At 45.4% G+C, this 13534-nt stretch overlaps 2 protein-coding genes across 3 annotated transcripts in view; one reads left to right on the top strand and one right to left on the bottom strand.

Annotated features, from left to right (window-relative positions):
- Nucleotides 1-400: 400 nt before the first annotated feature.
- On the bottom strand, nt 401-4191 carry POLR2L (RNA polymerase II, I and III subunit L). 2 transcript variants are annotated; one of them, XM_068398880.1, is made up of 3 exons: nt 3974-4191; nt 3407-3514; nt 401-871 (listed from the first exon to the last, which is right to left on the bottom strand). In XM_068398880.1, the coding sequence occupies exons 1-3, from the start codon at nt 4069-4071 to the stop codon at nt 763-765; spliced, it is 315 nt and encodes a 104-aa protein (XP_068254981.1). In that variant the 5' UTR covers nt 4072-4191; the 3' UTR covers nt 401-762. The 2 variants fall into 2 exon arrangements, with proteins under 2 accessions (XP_068254981.1, XP_068254983.1); XM_068398882.1 differs by having other exon boundaries at nt 4045-4135.
- Nucleotides 4087-13534, top strand: part of TSPAN4 (tetraspanin 4) — a 479366-nt gene continuing 469918 nt past the window's right edge. Inside the window, exon 1 of the mRNA XM_068398876.1 lies at nt 4087-4457. The gene's annotated coding sequence lies outside the window, so the exon portion shown is untranslated. The remainder of the gene's footprint in view (nt 4458-13534) is intronic.

The raw sequence follows: 13534 nt of genomic DNA, 5'->3' as shown, positions 1-13534 counted from the left end.
ACCAGCATGTGTAAATTCTCACATCCAGTGCTTTCCGTGGGAACACTCATACATGTTTTACCTAAATGAAGAGCACTGTGCCATGTGATTCACTGTTTTTTATAATACAGCAGCCACAGTGTTTTTTTAAAGAGTTCAGGTAGACACTGCAAGTTGACTTTAACTGCGGTGGAAAGCGCACTCTGCCAGCTCCAGAAGCTTTCAGGAGTAATGCCTCATTCTTACCAAACAAACGTACCCACTTCTCTGTCGCTGGAACCCTGAGCTTCAGTCCCATGTTTCTAACCCCAGCGCAAAACACTGAATTACTTAATAGTACTCCTAACCTCAAAGTAACCAGCACAAGCAAATGGCAAGATCCAAGCATATACTTAACTCCATCCAGAAACTGGAGGAAGGCTACACGGAAAGACCTCCTTTATTTCAACATTTTTATGAAATATAATAATTTTTCTACATGAACAAACATTTATTTTTGCTGGCAGAAGCATCTAAAAGTTCACAAAACAACTCCAAACGCAGATTTAAAAAGAAGCTTCCAAACTTTTAATTTAAGCTCCAAATCTTGGTTAAGTGGACTTCATGTTTCCTTTGTTTCCTTGAAAGAGGTTAGTGGCTCGGGGCAGTATTTTCTCCAGAAGGTAAACATCTCTCAGTGGTTCCACTACAGGTGGCTTTCATCCTTTACTGCCTGAAGTCCAGTTTCAAGTTTAGAATTAGAGATATGTTCCACATGGCTTGCAGCAGGGTACTTTTTTCATCTCATTTCTCCAGGGGTGCATAATTCAAAAGCTTCTCAATCAGATCCACATGGGCTAGGAGCATTCTCCGGCAGCAGTATCTCTTCAGACCAAGGGCATCCAGGGCATCTCTATTAATGAACAACAATGAAAAAAAAAAATGAGGTGAGTCAGAACCATTTGTAAGTGTTCCTAAGCAACGTACTGATTACTTTGAGCTTAGTCACAGAGGAAAACTCGTTTGCAGTTCAAACTAAGAAACAGAAATTTAGCACGTGCTGTTAATGTTCTTTTCCATTTACTGCTGTTGACAGGCTGTTTGCCTGTTCTCCGGCCTGCAAGAGCACACGATCTTCTGTTGAAGATGGCGTCTAGCTGACACAACTACAGCACTTTCAGAGCTAAGGCTGCAGAACTCCCATAGGAACAGAACCGTAACAGACTAACTCTTACAAATTTCCTCCTCTGAACTACCCCACTTGTAAGGGCATACTTGGAAATAAAATTCTAGTCTTCACAGCTGGAAAGAGACATGAAATATGGTACATTTCCAACCTCACTTATTTAGTTACAGTAACTCAGTCTGCCTTTTACAAACACCAGTCTGTAGAAAAGAGAGGAGCCGATCTGGTTAAAATTCTGATCAATCAAGAGGTGTGAATGTAGTAACAGGAACACAGTGCTGAAACATGGGAAGTCATTTCCACTCCTCTCAAAATCCTGGACAGTCCATAATTACCTGTGCTGGCTACAGCTCCTGCTAGTTGTATGGTAGAAGGTAGCACAAAGGCACTAGACAGTCTCCTCACACAGGAATAAGGAATAGCATCTCTAAGCATTGTTACCCATGCTATTGTTAGCATCTCTAAGCACTGTTATAACATTCTGTATAACTGAGGATGATACTTGCCTACTCCACAAGGTAAATTTGTGATCTAAGCCACATTAAAAGGGTGAGAGAGACATAGAAACTAAAATAACTCAAAATGCAAACTACCCCACGTACAGATGGGATGCTAATTCTAAGGAAGGCTAAAATCCTTGCCACTTCCCATATAAGAAGGCATTCAGTTATACAACCTGTTCCCCACAAATATACAAATAAGGATGTGCAGACTGTTCAATGAGAAATTTGTGTTTTACAGTCTTTCCACTGATTTCCTTCTGTGTGACTGCTTCTTATGGTTGGGTAGGGAATGTACGAGTCACCCTAGCCTAAACCACTGCATGTGTCTTCAATGGATATTGCTATATCAGACCTCTTAAAGATAAGTGACATTATCCAAGCTCTCTGGCACCAACCTATTAACCATAAAGCCAGTCTGATACTCCTTCAGAAGTTGACATTCATGAAATAGGATTGAACTCAAGTCTTTAGATCTATATGATGCAGTACAACAATCCAGCATTTGCTTAAAACAAATGTAATTTCCTGAAACCTGTAATTCTCCTGTAGGAAGAAGCTGCCAGATACCTTTTCTAAAGCACAAATGACTGAAAGGAAGCCTCTACATAAGCTAGACCATGGTAAAGATTGTTCGGCTTTAAGCAATACAGTCTAACTGCACGGAATCAAACTCCAGCAGCTTCTCTGATGACATCAAGGGCTTAAATAGCAAGGCGGTTCATTTTAGGACTAGCACTTGCAAAAATCATTTGAGAAGTATATGAACAGTGTATTTTTTTAAAAGAATGTTTATAAATATATTACGAGATCTAAACTTTCCAAAACACTTGAGAACAAAAGCATCTGATGTCTGTTGATATTTAAGTTTTAAGAGCTATCTGGAAAGTTCTGAACTTTCAAATGCAGTTATCAGAGACGCAAAATACTAACATTAACTGCAACTTTAGAAGTCATACGGTACATTTCAGCTAAAACAACTTCAGCTGTATTTCCCTCTTCCTCTAGCTTCCAAAAACTTGTGGAAAAAGAGCAATTTTAAGGGACAAACACAAAGGTGTGGCGTTTTTTTAACCACAAATTGTTTAGACAAGTTTATTTCTTCCATTTTGTCCATCCATTTCTAAGCCACCATTAACAGTGATTCTGGCACTGCACTGTAAGATTTTAAGTGTTCGATATCTGTAAACTATTCTGGCTATGCAAAGCATGCATAGATTCCTTAAAATAGAATTGTTAGGACTATCAGTCAAGTATTTAGAACAGTTAAACTTCCCCTTCCCCCCAGCAAACCAGTGCTTTCCAATAAGGTTAGCAATTCTGGGTAGTGAACACAAAATGCTTTTAAGAAAACCTAAAAGGGGTATACATTGTTAACAATGTTAGTTACTTCTTACACTTGTAACTTCTTTCTCTCCCCTTTAAAAAAAAACCCGACACTGGTGTCAAAGCTGACTGTACTGCTTGTTTCTTTTGTTCCCGTTCTGTACAGAGTTAAATATTTGAGACTGTTTTGGATATAAAGGTTATGACGTGGCAACTTCCATACTACTACCTGGAAAGATTCAGTGGGGAAACAAGTACTTTTCTTATCTATTATACTTTCTAACCCTTGGTTAAATAGTCAGCCTGAGAACGTACCTGTAGTTTTTGGCCTCTTTACAGCTACTTCATAATGCCATGACACTGCACTTATATATCTTATGCACAGTGCAATCTTAGCTAAAATTCGTGTCAAAGAACATACAGAAATAATACCCACCCTTCTGTATATTCCGCTTGCAGGAGGCCAAGATAGGCTTCCCACTTGTTTCCAACTATTTTGCCGCACGTGAAACATCGCACTGGGATGATCATTTTTGCACTGTAGCTGTAACATTAAAAAATACAGTATGACACCTCTGCAAAACTACTAAATACCATATTCACATATAATACAGTAAATTTAGAACTTGTACAGGTCTCAAACGGCAGCTCAGCAGCCTACGTGACCGTAAGCAGCACCAGAGGCCGCGTTACGGAGGTGCTGAATTATAGCGGCGCAACATGGTCGCGCTTCACCCCCCACGGGCAGGCCCGCACCACCTCCCACGCGAGGCCGTTCCGAACAGGCCGGTGGGCAGCGGCGCTCTGCCGGGAGCGGGATACCCAACACCCGCTGGCTGAGAAAACCGGCGAGCGCCCGGGCCCGGGTTATTGTGCCCCACAGCCGGCAGGAACAGGCAGGCCTAGAGATGGCGTAAGAGGCGGCTGTAGGGCCGGGGCAGCCTCGCTCGCCGGGCCACGCCGCCCCCCAGGAGACCGGTCCCAGTTCGCCCGCGAACCCCACCCTAAGGCGGCGAGGAGGGTCCCGGTCCCGGCCCCGCCGAGGGGAGCGCAGCCCCGTGACGCAACTCCTACCGTAACCGCTCCTCCGCGCTCCCGCATCGGCTGCCAGGGCTCTACCAGTGCGGCGAGGCGGGGGAAGGCGCGGCGCCGCGGGGCGGGCAGGCGCGACGGGCGGGCGGGAGGCGATGCAACGCACCCCTGTTTCTGCGCAGGGCGGCGAGATGGTATCGGCCGAGCGTACGGCGTCCCGGGCGGCTCAAGAGAGTGCGCGCGCGGGGCGGGCTTGTTTTCGCGTTTCGCGTGTGGCGGCTGAGTGGCAGCTGGGGCGCCGGGAGCGCAGAGCGGCGGCACCGGCGGTGTGAGCGACTGAGCGCGGCGCCCGCCACCGCTCCTCCTTCCCCTCCTCGTTCCCCGGTGGGTGGGCACTTGTTGCATTGCGAGAGGGCTTTTGCAGCGACGAGACTTCTCATCCCATCCTGGCTGAGGTACCGGAGCCGTCCGGGGCGGGAAGCGCAACTGGTGGCTGCAGCCTGGCGCCCGCCAGCCCGCTCCGGTGTGGGGGGGGCGGCGGGCGTGACGGGGACCCTGGCGGGCAGGGCTGTGGGACGGAGCTGGGGCACCCCGCGGGAGCCTGCCCGCCGGTCCGCTCCCTTTCCCTCACGGGCAGGGGCGCCGGTGTGGCGGTGCCCGCGGTGGCTCCGCGGCTGCAGAGCCTGTCCCGGCAGCAGGCAGGGCCCCTCGCCACCGTGGCTGAGGAGCGGCCGGCCGGGGCAGGGCGTGAGGGGGTGCGGGACAGGGGGACGGCGGCGGCGGGTGGGACCCCGCAACGTCTGCTCGCGGCGTCGCTCGTCGCCGTGTCGCGACTGTAGAAGCGCGGCGCCGCGGCCCCCTCGGGGCTGTTTCTCCGCTGTTTGTCGCGCTCCCTCGGGCGGGAGGAGGCAGCAGCGGCTGCGCCCGGGCTCGCAGCCCGCCCCGCTTGCCCGCCGCCCGTCCCGGGGGGTTCTTGGGTTTATCGTTGTCCTGCGCAGCCCGGACAGGCTTTATTTCTTTGAAGACAAACCCGCCCTCGCGCCCCAGTCAAGTTGTGGGCGCTGTGGTGGCCGCAGGTTTGCCGAGAGTGTTTAAACTCTGGGGTCAGATTGACGCTGTCGCGTTTAACTTTTAACGTTGCTCCGTCCTGCTGTGACCTGTGCACGGCAACATCAAAAAAGAGGCCGTTCAGCAGAGGTACGCGCTGCCCTCGAGGGTCCTGCCTGCTGCTCGGGGCAGAGCCACAGGCGCAGCCTGCGCGGGTCGAGCGTTTCCCAGGTGTCGGAGGGACGAGGGAAGCTCCCCTCGCTTGGGAGGCAGGGGCTGGTCGTCGGCAAAGCAGCCGTTTTTATTGGGTACCCCGAGCCGCGGAGGTTTGGTAGCAGAGGATAATTCATCTTGAAACTGTTTGCTTGTATTTCATTGATCGAAGGATCGGGGAAGCATTAGGGACAGACGATGCGTGCTTAGCGAAGGGAAGCACGCTGTGATGGCTACAGACTTTAGGGACAGACACTGCTGTTCTGGAGACTGGGATGAAGCGTTAGCCTGAACACTGTCAGTCCTTACTGTTCACTTACTATGGCGTTATCATTATGCTGATTGTCCTTGAGCAGAAGGAGAAATTCTCCAAAAGTGTTTTATTTTCCTGCTAAAGTATCTGTGAGTTGATACAGTGCAGAGCGCAGAGCCATTACTGTCAGGCATATAAATAATTGTGTCGTAATGCACATCTTATGTTAATACATCTTTCGTGACTATTTTTTGAACGACTGGATTATTGACCCTCTGCACAGAAATGCCAGACCTAACTTGAACCGTAAAAGAGCAAATAGTTTTGTTTTAACAAATAAGGGTTTGAGGTTGTTTGAAAGCATTTTTACAATTCTGGTTGCTAGTGAAAAGACAGTAATTTTTGCAGTCCCAGGAACAATTATACACACTTGTGAATGGAGCGAGTTGACTTGGCGTGGAGGGTAGATAAACCTCCTGCGATCTAGATTATTATCATTATTGGTATTGTAGGCCAGCGGGAGCCAAACTGTGTCTTTTCTTTTTCTCCTTTGATTTCTTTTCTTTTGGGGTTGAGAATTTGGAGACTGTGCTTTGATGCCTTTTCAGCACCAGGGCTCCAAAGTAATTTTCTTACTGAACTGTTCAGTGCAGAGCATTTGTGTTTGGATTTGGAAATTTGCAATTGGGAGTGAGAAAGAGGGGCTGTCCCAGGGGCTTCATGGCAGAGCCACATCATTAGATGTAGGTTAGTGTCTTACAGCTGCCTTGTAGAAATGTGCTTGCTTATTTCTTAAAAACAAAATGGAATTTAATCTTTCAGACCTAGTACCCATATCTGACTTTGCTTAGCATCTGTTTTCAAAGAAAAAATTACTTGGCTTGTTCTCACAGTATTTGACTTTGTCTTTTCTGGATAACCTGCTTTGGCTGGGTGGTGGGCTTAATGAACTAATAGGTCTTTTATGGCTGTACCTTCTTTGATCCTAGAAAATGTAGGGATTTTTATGGTCGGTGACATGGGGAGATTGCTACATACTGAGAACATTCTCTGCTCAACTTCATGTATCCTCTGCTTATTCTGACTGCTTGCCAAACCACAGAAGTCAGTTTAGAGGTCTTTTGGGGGGATGTGCACACATGTGACTATTAGGAATCAGAGGGAGTGTTTATGGGCTGTAGCTCATGCTGATTAGGGTGACTGTGTGGAGTGAGCCCCCGTTGTGGCATGCCACCTTTCAACTCTTCTTTTTCAGGTGAGCTGGGTACTGCTGACACTCAGCTGTTGCAGTTTAGTATTTAGTCAAATTTGGTCTCTTTAACCACCTTTCTGAAGAGGGTTGAGGGCTGAAAGAATTGGAGAATTAGGTCTCTTTAAGCATCCTTCTGAAGAAGAATTGCAAGAATTGGAGTTCTGTCTCCTAGAACTAACTATATGGGTCTTCCTCACAGTAAGTTCTTGTCCCATTTTTGGTCTCTTGCTACTTTCAACAAGCAGCAGTCCCGAAACTGCGGATTCTTTGGGCCTTCAGAGGCCTGGTAAATCCATTAGAGGTGCTCCTCAGCATTGAGCAGAAGAGACTTCCCTAGAACTAATCAAGTTGAAATAAGTTTGAGAACTGTGGACTGCTTTTCTGATGTGCTTCTGGAGCAGCTTCTGCCATGTGAGGGTTTGGTGCAGGGTATTGCAGATAGTATATCCCATTTCTTGGTTAATGCGGTACAGGACTTCTTCCTGTGATCTGAACAACGTTTGAAAGCTGACAGTGTTCTGTCCCACCATCACTGTTGGGCTGAGGCTTGTTCTTGGCATTTTTGGGGGGGTTTTAGGTGTACAAAATGCAGCTGGGCATGACAGCTCCATGGTAGTGAGTACTGAAATCCTAGACTGGGGACTAAGGAGTAGATCCTGCTTCCTGTTCTCACACCCACAAAATGTAAGGGAAAATATTGCTGCTTGTTTAAAAAACAAACCCAAAAAAAGTCAGTTAAGTGACCTGACTGACTGAACTACTCTTAAAATACTTTTATAGCTTGAGTGGCCATATGACCTCCTGCAGCTCATGTTGGCAGATTGTGTCTGTTGTGACCTTGTCTCTGTAATTAGGGCTGTAGGAAGGAGTCGTGGGATCTCTTCACTTGTACTGGTAGCATGAGAAACCAGTGGCTGAGATTTTTTAATTTTATTTTTTATTTTTACTTTGTGGGTTACAGTAGGTCAAATTAGGTGTGCGCCCTCATGGGTCTGGAGACTTTGCTGTTTTTCACCTTCTGTGGTTGTTCCCCTTCTTCTGACTTTGCTTGTTTCTGCATATGTATAGATAATCACCAGAACTGAAGACTTGGGTCTTCTAAGATCTGATTTGCCAGTTAGGTAGCAGTTGTGTTCAAGGGTAGTGATTTGTTATTTAAATTTAGGACTTTTTAGAAGAACTTTTCAATGAAGGATTGTTTTGGTACTATTGATCATGACTCGCCACCGTTAAACATGTGGATAGCCTGTTTCCTGTTGCTTCCTGGGGTCACTTAGAGAAAGATGTTACCAGTTTTCACTCCATCTCTGACTAACACCTCAGAATCCTGTAGGTGATTGCAAAAGTTCATGGTACAATATGTGGTGTACTCCTCAGATCTCAACGAGCCTCAACCCTAAGAGGAAAAGACTTGCATGAATCTTGAAATGAGTGATTAAATAGGACATTAGTCAGGAACTGAAATGTGACATGGAAAACTTAATGAATAAATATGTAGCAGCGGAAAGCCAGAGCGAGAGGGGAAGATAAGAAAAAAAAAAAATGCAAGATGAAGCTTGGCTGCTGTTTTCTTGTACACATTCTTCACTCCAAGTCTATTAAATCCTGCAGATTTACTGTTGGGCTTTTGCTAGTCCTGGTTAACTACTCAGAAGTGTGTCATTCATTGCGTTTCACAAAAGAGAAAGAAAAGTGGCTCCCTCTGGAGTTAGCTAGTGTGACTTTGGAAGGACTTCCTCCTTTCCCTCTAAAGCTTGCAGGCTCAAGGAGCAAAGACTAAGCTGGAATCTTGATTTGTTTTCTCCTTGATTTTTTGAGTGGGTGGCTTGCTGCCCCATCGTGCCCTTCCCCCCTGCCTGCAATTGGATATAGCTTTATATGTGATGGTGGGGAGGTGGAGAAAGCCAAGAAGGAGAGGCAGGGATGATGGAAGGAGAGAGTTGTCTGCTCTGTTGAGCTTTGTGTTGTTTAGTTACCCTGCACACTGTTTAATGGCTGCTCAGGCCCCCGGGTTTAGTGAAACAAATACAGAAGCTGCTAAGCAAGTGGAGATGAAGAGAAACCTCTCTAAGCTGGGGATGTAACTGCAGCTTCACTGTAATACCAGACAAGTCTGATGCTGCTGATTTCATTAAAAGCAACATTTGGGGCCTCAAAGCAGGGTTTAATACTTGCTATATATTTTTTTAAATATGCTGACCTTCTCTGGTAAGCCTGTAATATTTGTTGCAATGAAAAGCAGCTGCTGCATAAATACCTATATAGTATCAGTTGCCAATTCTGAAAGCTGTGCTGAGACTGTGACTTGTTCAAAGTGGGGTTGCTATTAAAAGGCAGGTGGCAGGATGTTTATTTTACACCTTGTTAATTGCTTGTTTTTCCTGCTGTAATTGGCTTCGTAATGGGGGCAGAATGCACTCGGTTTTGCACACAAAGCTTCATTAGTGAGAAGCGATGGAAAGGATTTGGAGGATGGGATTTATATGAAATATATATATTTTGAGTAACAGATGTCTCTGCTAAATAGAGTGTATGAGGAAGTCCCATAGTTGCATGCAAAAATGCAAATGTTTTTCCATAAAACTGTTGAAGGTGTCCTTGTGTTAGATGTAAAGCTCACTGCCTATTACTTGAGAAGGGGGCAGAGACTTTATCTTGATATTTTTGTGAGGCAGAGACTTTGTTCTGCTTTACTGGACAGGAGTTAAGATGCTGGGATGGTGCTCTGTATTTGGGACTCTGGCAGTGTACATGTATTCATAAAGATATCTATAATGATATAATCTCTGTGGCGTACCTAGGGATTGCTCCTGCTAACGAACTGGTGAGCAGTGGTAGTGTTTAGTAGCTTTCTAAGACTTACGGATCCTTCCCTGCTGCTTGTGTATGTCAGTGCTATTTCAGGTGTCCCCCCATTTGCACTGGGCCCTCGGAGGCAGGGCGTTGCTGTGGAGAAGCACAGCTGGACCAGCTGTATTTTCAGGGTGATCCCGGTTGTGCTTAGAAGTGAGAGCTGAGGTGTTCTGGCTAGGGATAGGTGCTCCACAAAGGCAGTTCTTGTTTTAATAATGACTTTTTAGTGTGGTGTAAGGTTCCTTAGTGTAAGAGACTGGTCTAAGAACTGTTTGTTGATGGTCATCTTGATGATCATCGGACACCATTGCATCTGATGCCATGAACAGAATTTTGTGCTGTTCGGTTTAATATGCTATTGTACCTGTAGAGGTTGCTGTAGGTGGCAGGTGAGTGTAGTTTTGTGTGTGTATGTGTACATGTATATAAAATTATTAATCAAAAGGTAAGATAACCCTTCATGGAAGTGGCTTATCATCCTTAACTCCCCCTACCCCTCCTCTCCCCCCCTTTTTTTTTTTTTCCTTTTAAAAAAAAAAAAGCACTGAGATGGCATTGGAAAAAATGTCTGTCTACTCCCTCACTTCTCTACTTCCTCAGATGTCAGTATTTAACTGCTTTAGGTCTGGTTTTATCTGTCATGTTTGTTCTCAGTAAGATCACTTCAAGGCAAAAGTATAATGTTTGCCAGTCTTGGAATGACATATTTTATAAGAAAAGCCTTTATTACATGAATATATCACAGCCTAATTGACTGTTTCATGTTGGGGTGGGGGAGAGTAATATCCTGAGGCAGCATTTTAATCAGAAAGATCACAGGAGCTGCCCATCAGCTCTGCTCTTCCATGCAGGTGTCCTCAGATGACAAAATAATCCCCTTTCTTGGGATAATGCTTTTAATTTCTGCAGAATCCTTCCTTCCAGAGTAAAGGATGGAATGTGGAGTAGAGGTGAGGCCAGGACTTGTCCATTATTAATACTTGAAGGGAGGAGCCCCAAGGTCTTGTTTTTTCTATGGTGAAAGCAGTATGTGCATTCCCATTGAGCTCATGGATGTGCTTTTGTCTCTGATGTACTTTCTGTCTTTGGTTGGGAACTTTTTTCTCCGTGTGTATAAGCAGATCCTGTCCCATCAAGATTTATCTCTATTTAAAGAGACTACAGCAATGCAGTCCTGTTGTAGTAGTTTGCCCTGGCATCTATGAGTCCCTGAACTCCAATTAAAAGGAATGGGGGAATTTTCTAACTTATTTTTGAAGTCTTACCCCTGAGGCTCTCAAGTGATGATGGATGTATTTGGAACAAAGAATTAAAGAGCAGGCTCTGCTGAAGGCTATCCTTTGGGCCTTTTGGGGATGCTTATGTCTGTATTTAAGCTTGATGCTTGGGCTTTTCCTTCCATTTGTCTTCTGGCTGGTCTTGTGTCTTGCAGGCCTCCATGGGAGAGGGAATAAAAGATGGTTGTTGTAAGTAGGAGCAAAGATCCATCTTGCTGAGTACCTTGTCTCTGACAGGGGCCAATAGTGGCTACTTAAGAAAGCAGGTAAGCTTATAGCAAGTGTGCAGTAGTAGGACAAGGGATGCTTGCATTTTATGTTTCATGAAAGTCTGTGACTGTAGTCTTGTTCAAGAACTGACCAGGTAGGGAAGAAAATGCAATTTTTCTGATTAAAACCACTTACTCATCTTGGGCATGTCAGCCTGTTGTGTCCAGATTAAGGTGCTGTATGGAAGCTTGGTGTCCTAAACCAGCTCCAAAGCTGCCACTGCTGTGTGCTACATCCTGGTGAAAGACAGCTATTTCTGGAAAAGTCCCTGTTGGTGTGCAGAGTCTGAGACCTCCCAGTGTACAGGGCTTCCAGCATGGATGTGGGGAGGAGGAGGACAGAGTGGATACATAGGATATCGTGTACTCAGTCAGATGAGTGGGCTGCTGTGCACCTATCATTGTGCCATCCACAGGGAACGTTCCATTGCTTTGTTTATTGAGCTGCTGTTTTTAAAATTAAAAACAGCCAAATGTTTCATAAAATATTAAGAGGCACTGCTTTAGCGTCTCTCATCAGATTAAGTATGTCACTTTGTATGCCCTTAGGGTGATGAGGCCAATCAGCTTGGTCCTTCTCTCACCTTAAGGATGCATTAAGGTGATATGCTTCATCTCACAAGGGATACTGAAGCTATCACACTGCAGAACTAGTAACCGTAGGGGTCCTGCGCTTTAACTGTGGATTCTCAAAATGAAATTTTGCAGAAGCAATACAGTTCTCTTTGTATGAGTGAATTCCTTTTTGATAGAGAAGTGCTTCTTGAAAAAAAAATATTGAGGTAATACGGTGGTAGACACATGCACAGTGACTGCTCTGCAGGAAAGAAAGAAGTTACAGCATGTTTTGTATGAAGGACCAAGAACTGTTATGTTTCAATGGGTAAAGGAGGAGAAGCCTTTAAATTCGTCAAACATTCTTTATGAATGTGGATTTTGAAGCTGTTTTGCTTGCAGGTGAATCTTTCATTCAAGAGCCAGTTCCATTGTTTTAATCACAACACAGTGGCACTGGAGTAGCAGAGCGTTGGGAAACTGTGGGGTGTAGTAGCCGCAGGACTAGAAAGCTGAGGTAGGGTCTCCAGCTGGCTGCAGAGAAGCCCTGAGGCCTGCATGTTGGCGAAACAGTGTTTTGGAGCTGGGACTGAGCTGTGGAGAGCTAGCTTTCGCTGAGCTTTCCATCATCTCTTGCCTCTGCCCAGCAGTTCTAGCACTCTTCAGCATGTGTATAGTACTTGAGAATGCTGCAACATACTGGATTAAATAGTCGTGGAGTTTTAATAAACTTGATATACAAGACCAACTTGACTTCCAAACATCTTGGTTGTTTGCAGTTGTGTTGCCTCTTTAAACTCAGTAAGCAATGGCACACATGGCATGTCACTCTTGCGTTCCCACTGCGCACAGCTAAATCACACACACGTGCACATCAGGGAGCCGTTATTCAGGAGTCTGTTCTGAAGGGCAGCAGTTCCTTTGTGTGATCTGATACGGTGCTGCTGCTTTGCTTGGTGGTGGTGTGAGGGAATAATAAAGTAAAGCCTTCAATCATATGGCCTGATCAGAGAGGGTCGTCTGTAGTGATTGATAAGTCCTCTCGGAACAATAGGCTGCTTTAGCTGTGCCCAGGGACTGATGGGTTTGGTTGGGGTTTTGTGTTCATTTTTGACCTAAGTAAAAAGAACAGCGAGATCAAGGTTGCAGTTTAGTTTGCAGCTTGCCTTCAAATCCCTGCCTGATCTAAAATGGTACTTAACTCTATATACGTCTGCTCTCCCCAAAGGTATTTGGAGAGCACTTTTCCTGTCTCCTTTAGGATATGCTGAATATTTTGAGGACCCCAAATTATTTTGATTCCTAAAATTAACTCTTTCCAAAGTAGGCATAAAACAAAGACATCTTTCCACCTTTCACCCTTGCACCCCCCTGGCCTGATGAGCAGCATGCTGAGTGAATGAACATGGGGTCTCTTCCCTAGAACATCCCCCTAGCCAGGGCTTTTTCCCTGCAAGCCTCTTGTATGATCTTGTCAAGTTGCTTCACTTCTTTTCTTGATTTGTGACATTTGCCATTCTCTGTAGAGAAGCTAAAAAGCTTAATATTAAGAAAGTGCTTCTATTCTGTGAAAGCTAACTTTTCCTGTTTGTATTGGGAAACCTCTGAAGGTGAGTGTGTGTGTGTATTCTGCTTAGCTCTTCAATAACTGAATTGTACAGTGGTTTACCTGTAATGTGGGTGAGTGTTAGCCATGCAGAGTGTTACACAAAGGATGCCACCTGTCTGCAGCTGGGCCAGAGGGGTATTTGGATGTATGTGCATTTCTGCAAAGGAGATGTATTTTTCTGCTTCTCTACTGAGCTACATCCCC

This window comes from Nyctibius grandis, chromosome 4, assembly GCF_013368605.1.
Source record: "Nyctibius grandis isolate bNycGra1 chromosome 4, bNycGra1.pri, whole genome shotgun sequence".
Classification (NCBI taxonomy): domain Eukaryota; kingdom Metazoa; phylum Chordata; class Aves; order Nyctibiiformes; family Nyctibiidae; genus Nyctibius; species Nyctibius grandis.
This window is presented reverse-complemented; position numbering and strand designations above follow the sequence as displayed.

What these genes read in the sequence shown, in the direction of transcription:
- POLR2L (XM_068398880.1), bottom strand. Translation starts at nt 4,071, where the DNA reads ATGCGGGAGCGCGGAGGAGCGGTTACGGTAGGAGTTGCGTCACGGGGC. An exon ending in ACCCTCCTCGCCGCCTTAGG is followed by an intron (nt 3,515 to 3,973) that starts GTGGGGTTCGCG and finishes TTAATGTTACAG; the next exon opens with CTACAGTGCAAAAATGATCA. An exon ending in CAAGCGGAATATACAGAAGG is followed by an intron (nt 872 to 3,406) that starts GTGGGTATTATT and finishes GTTCATTAATAG; the next exon opens with AGATGCCCTGGATGCCCTTG.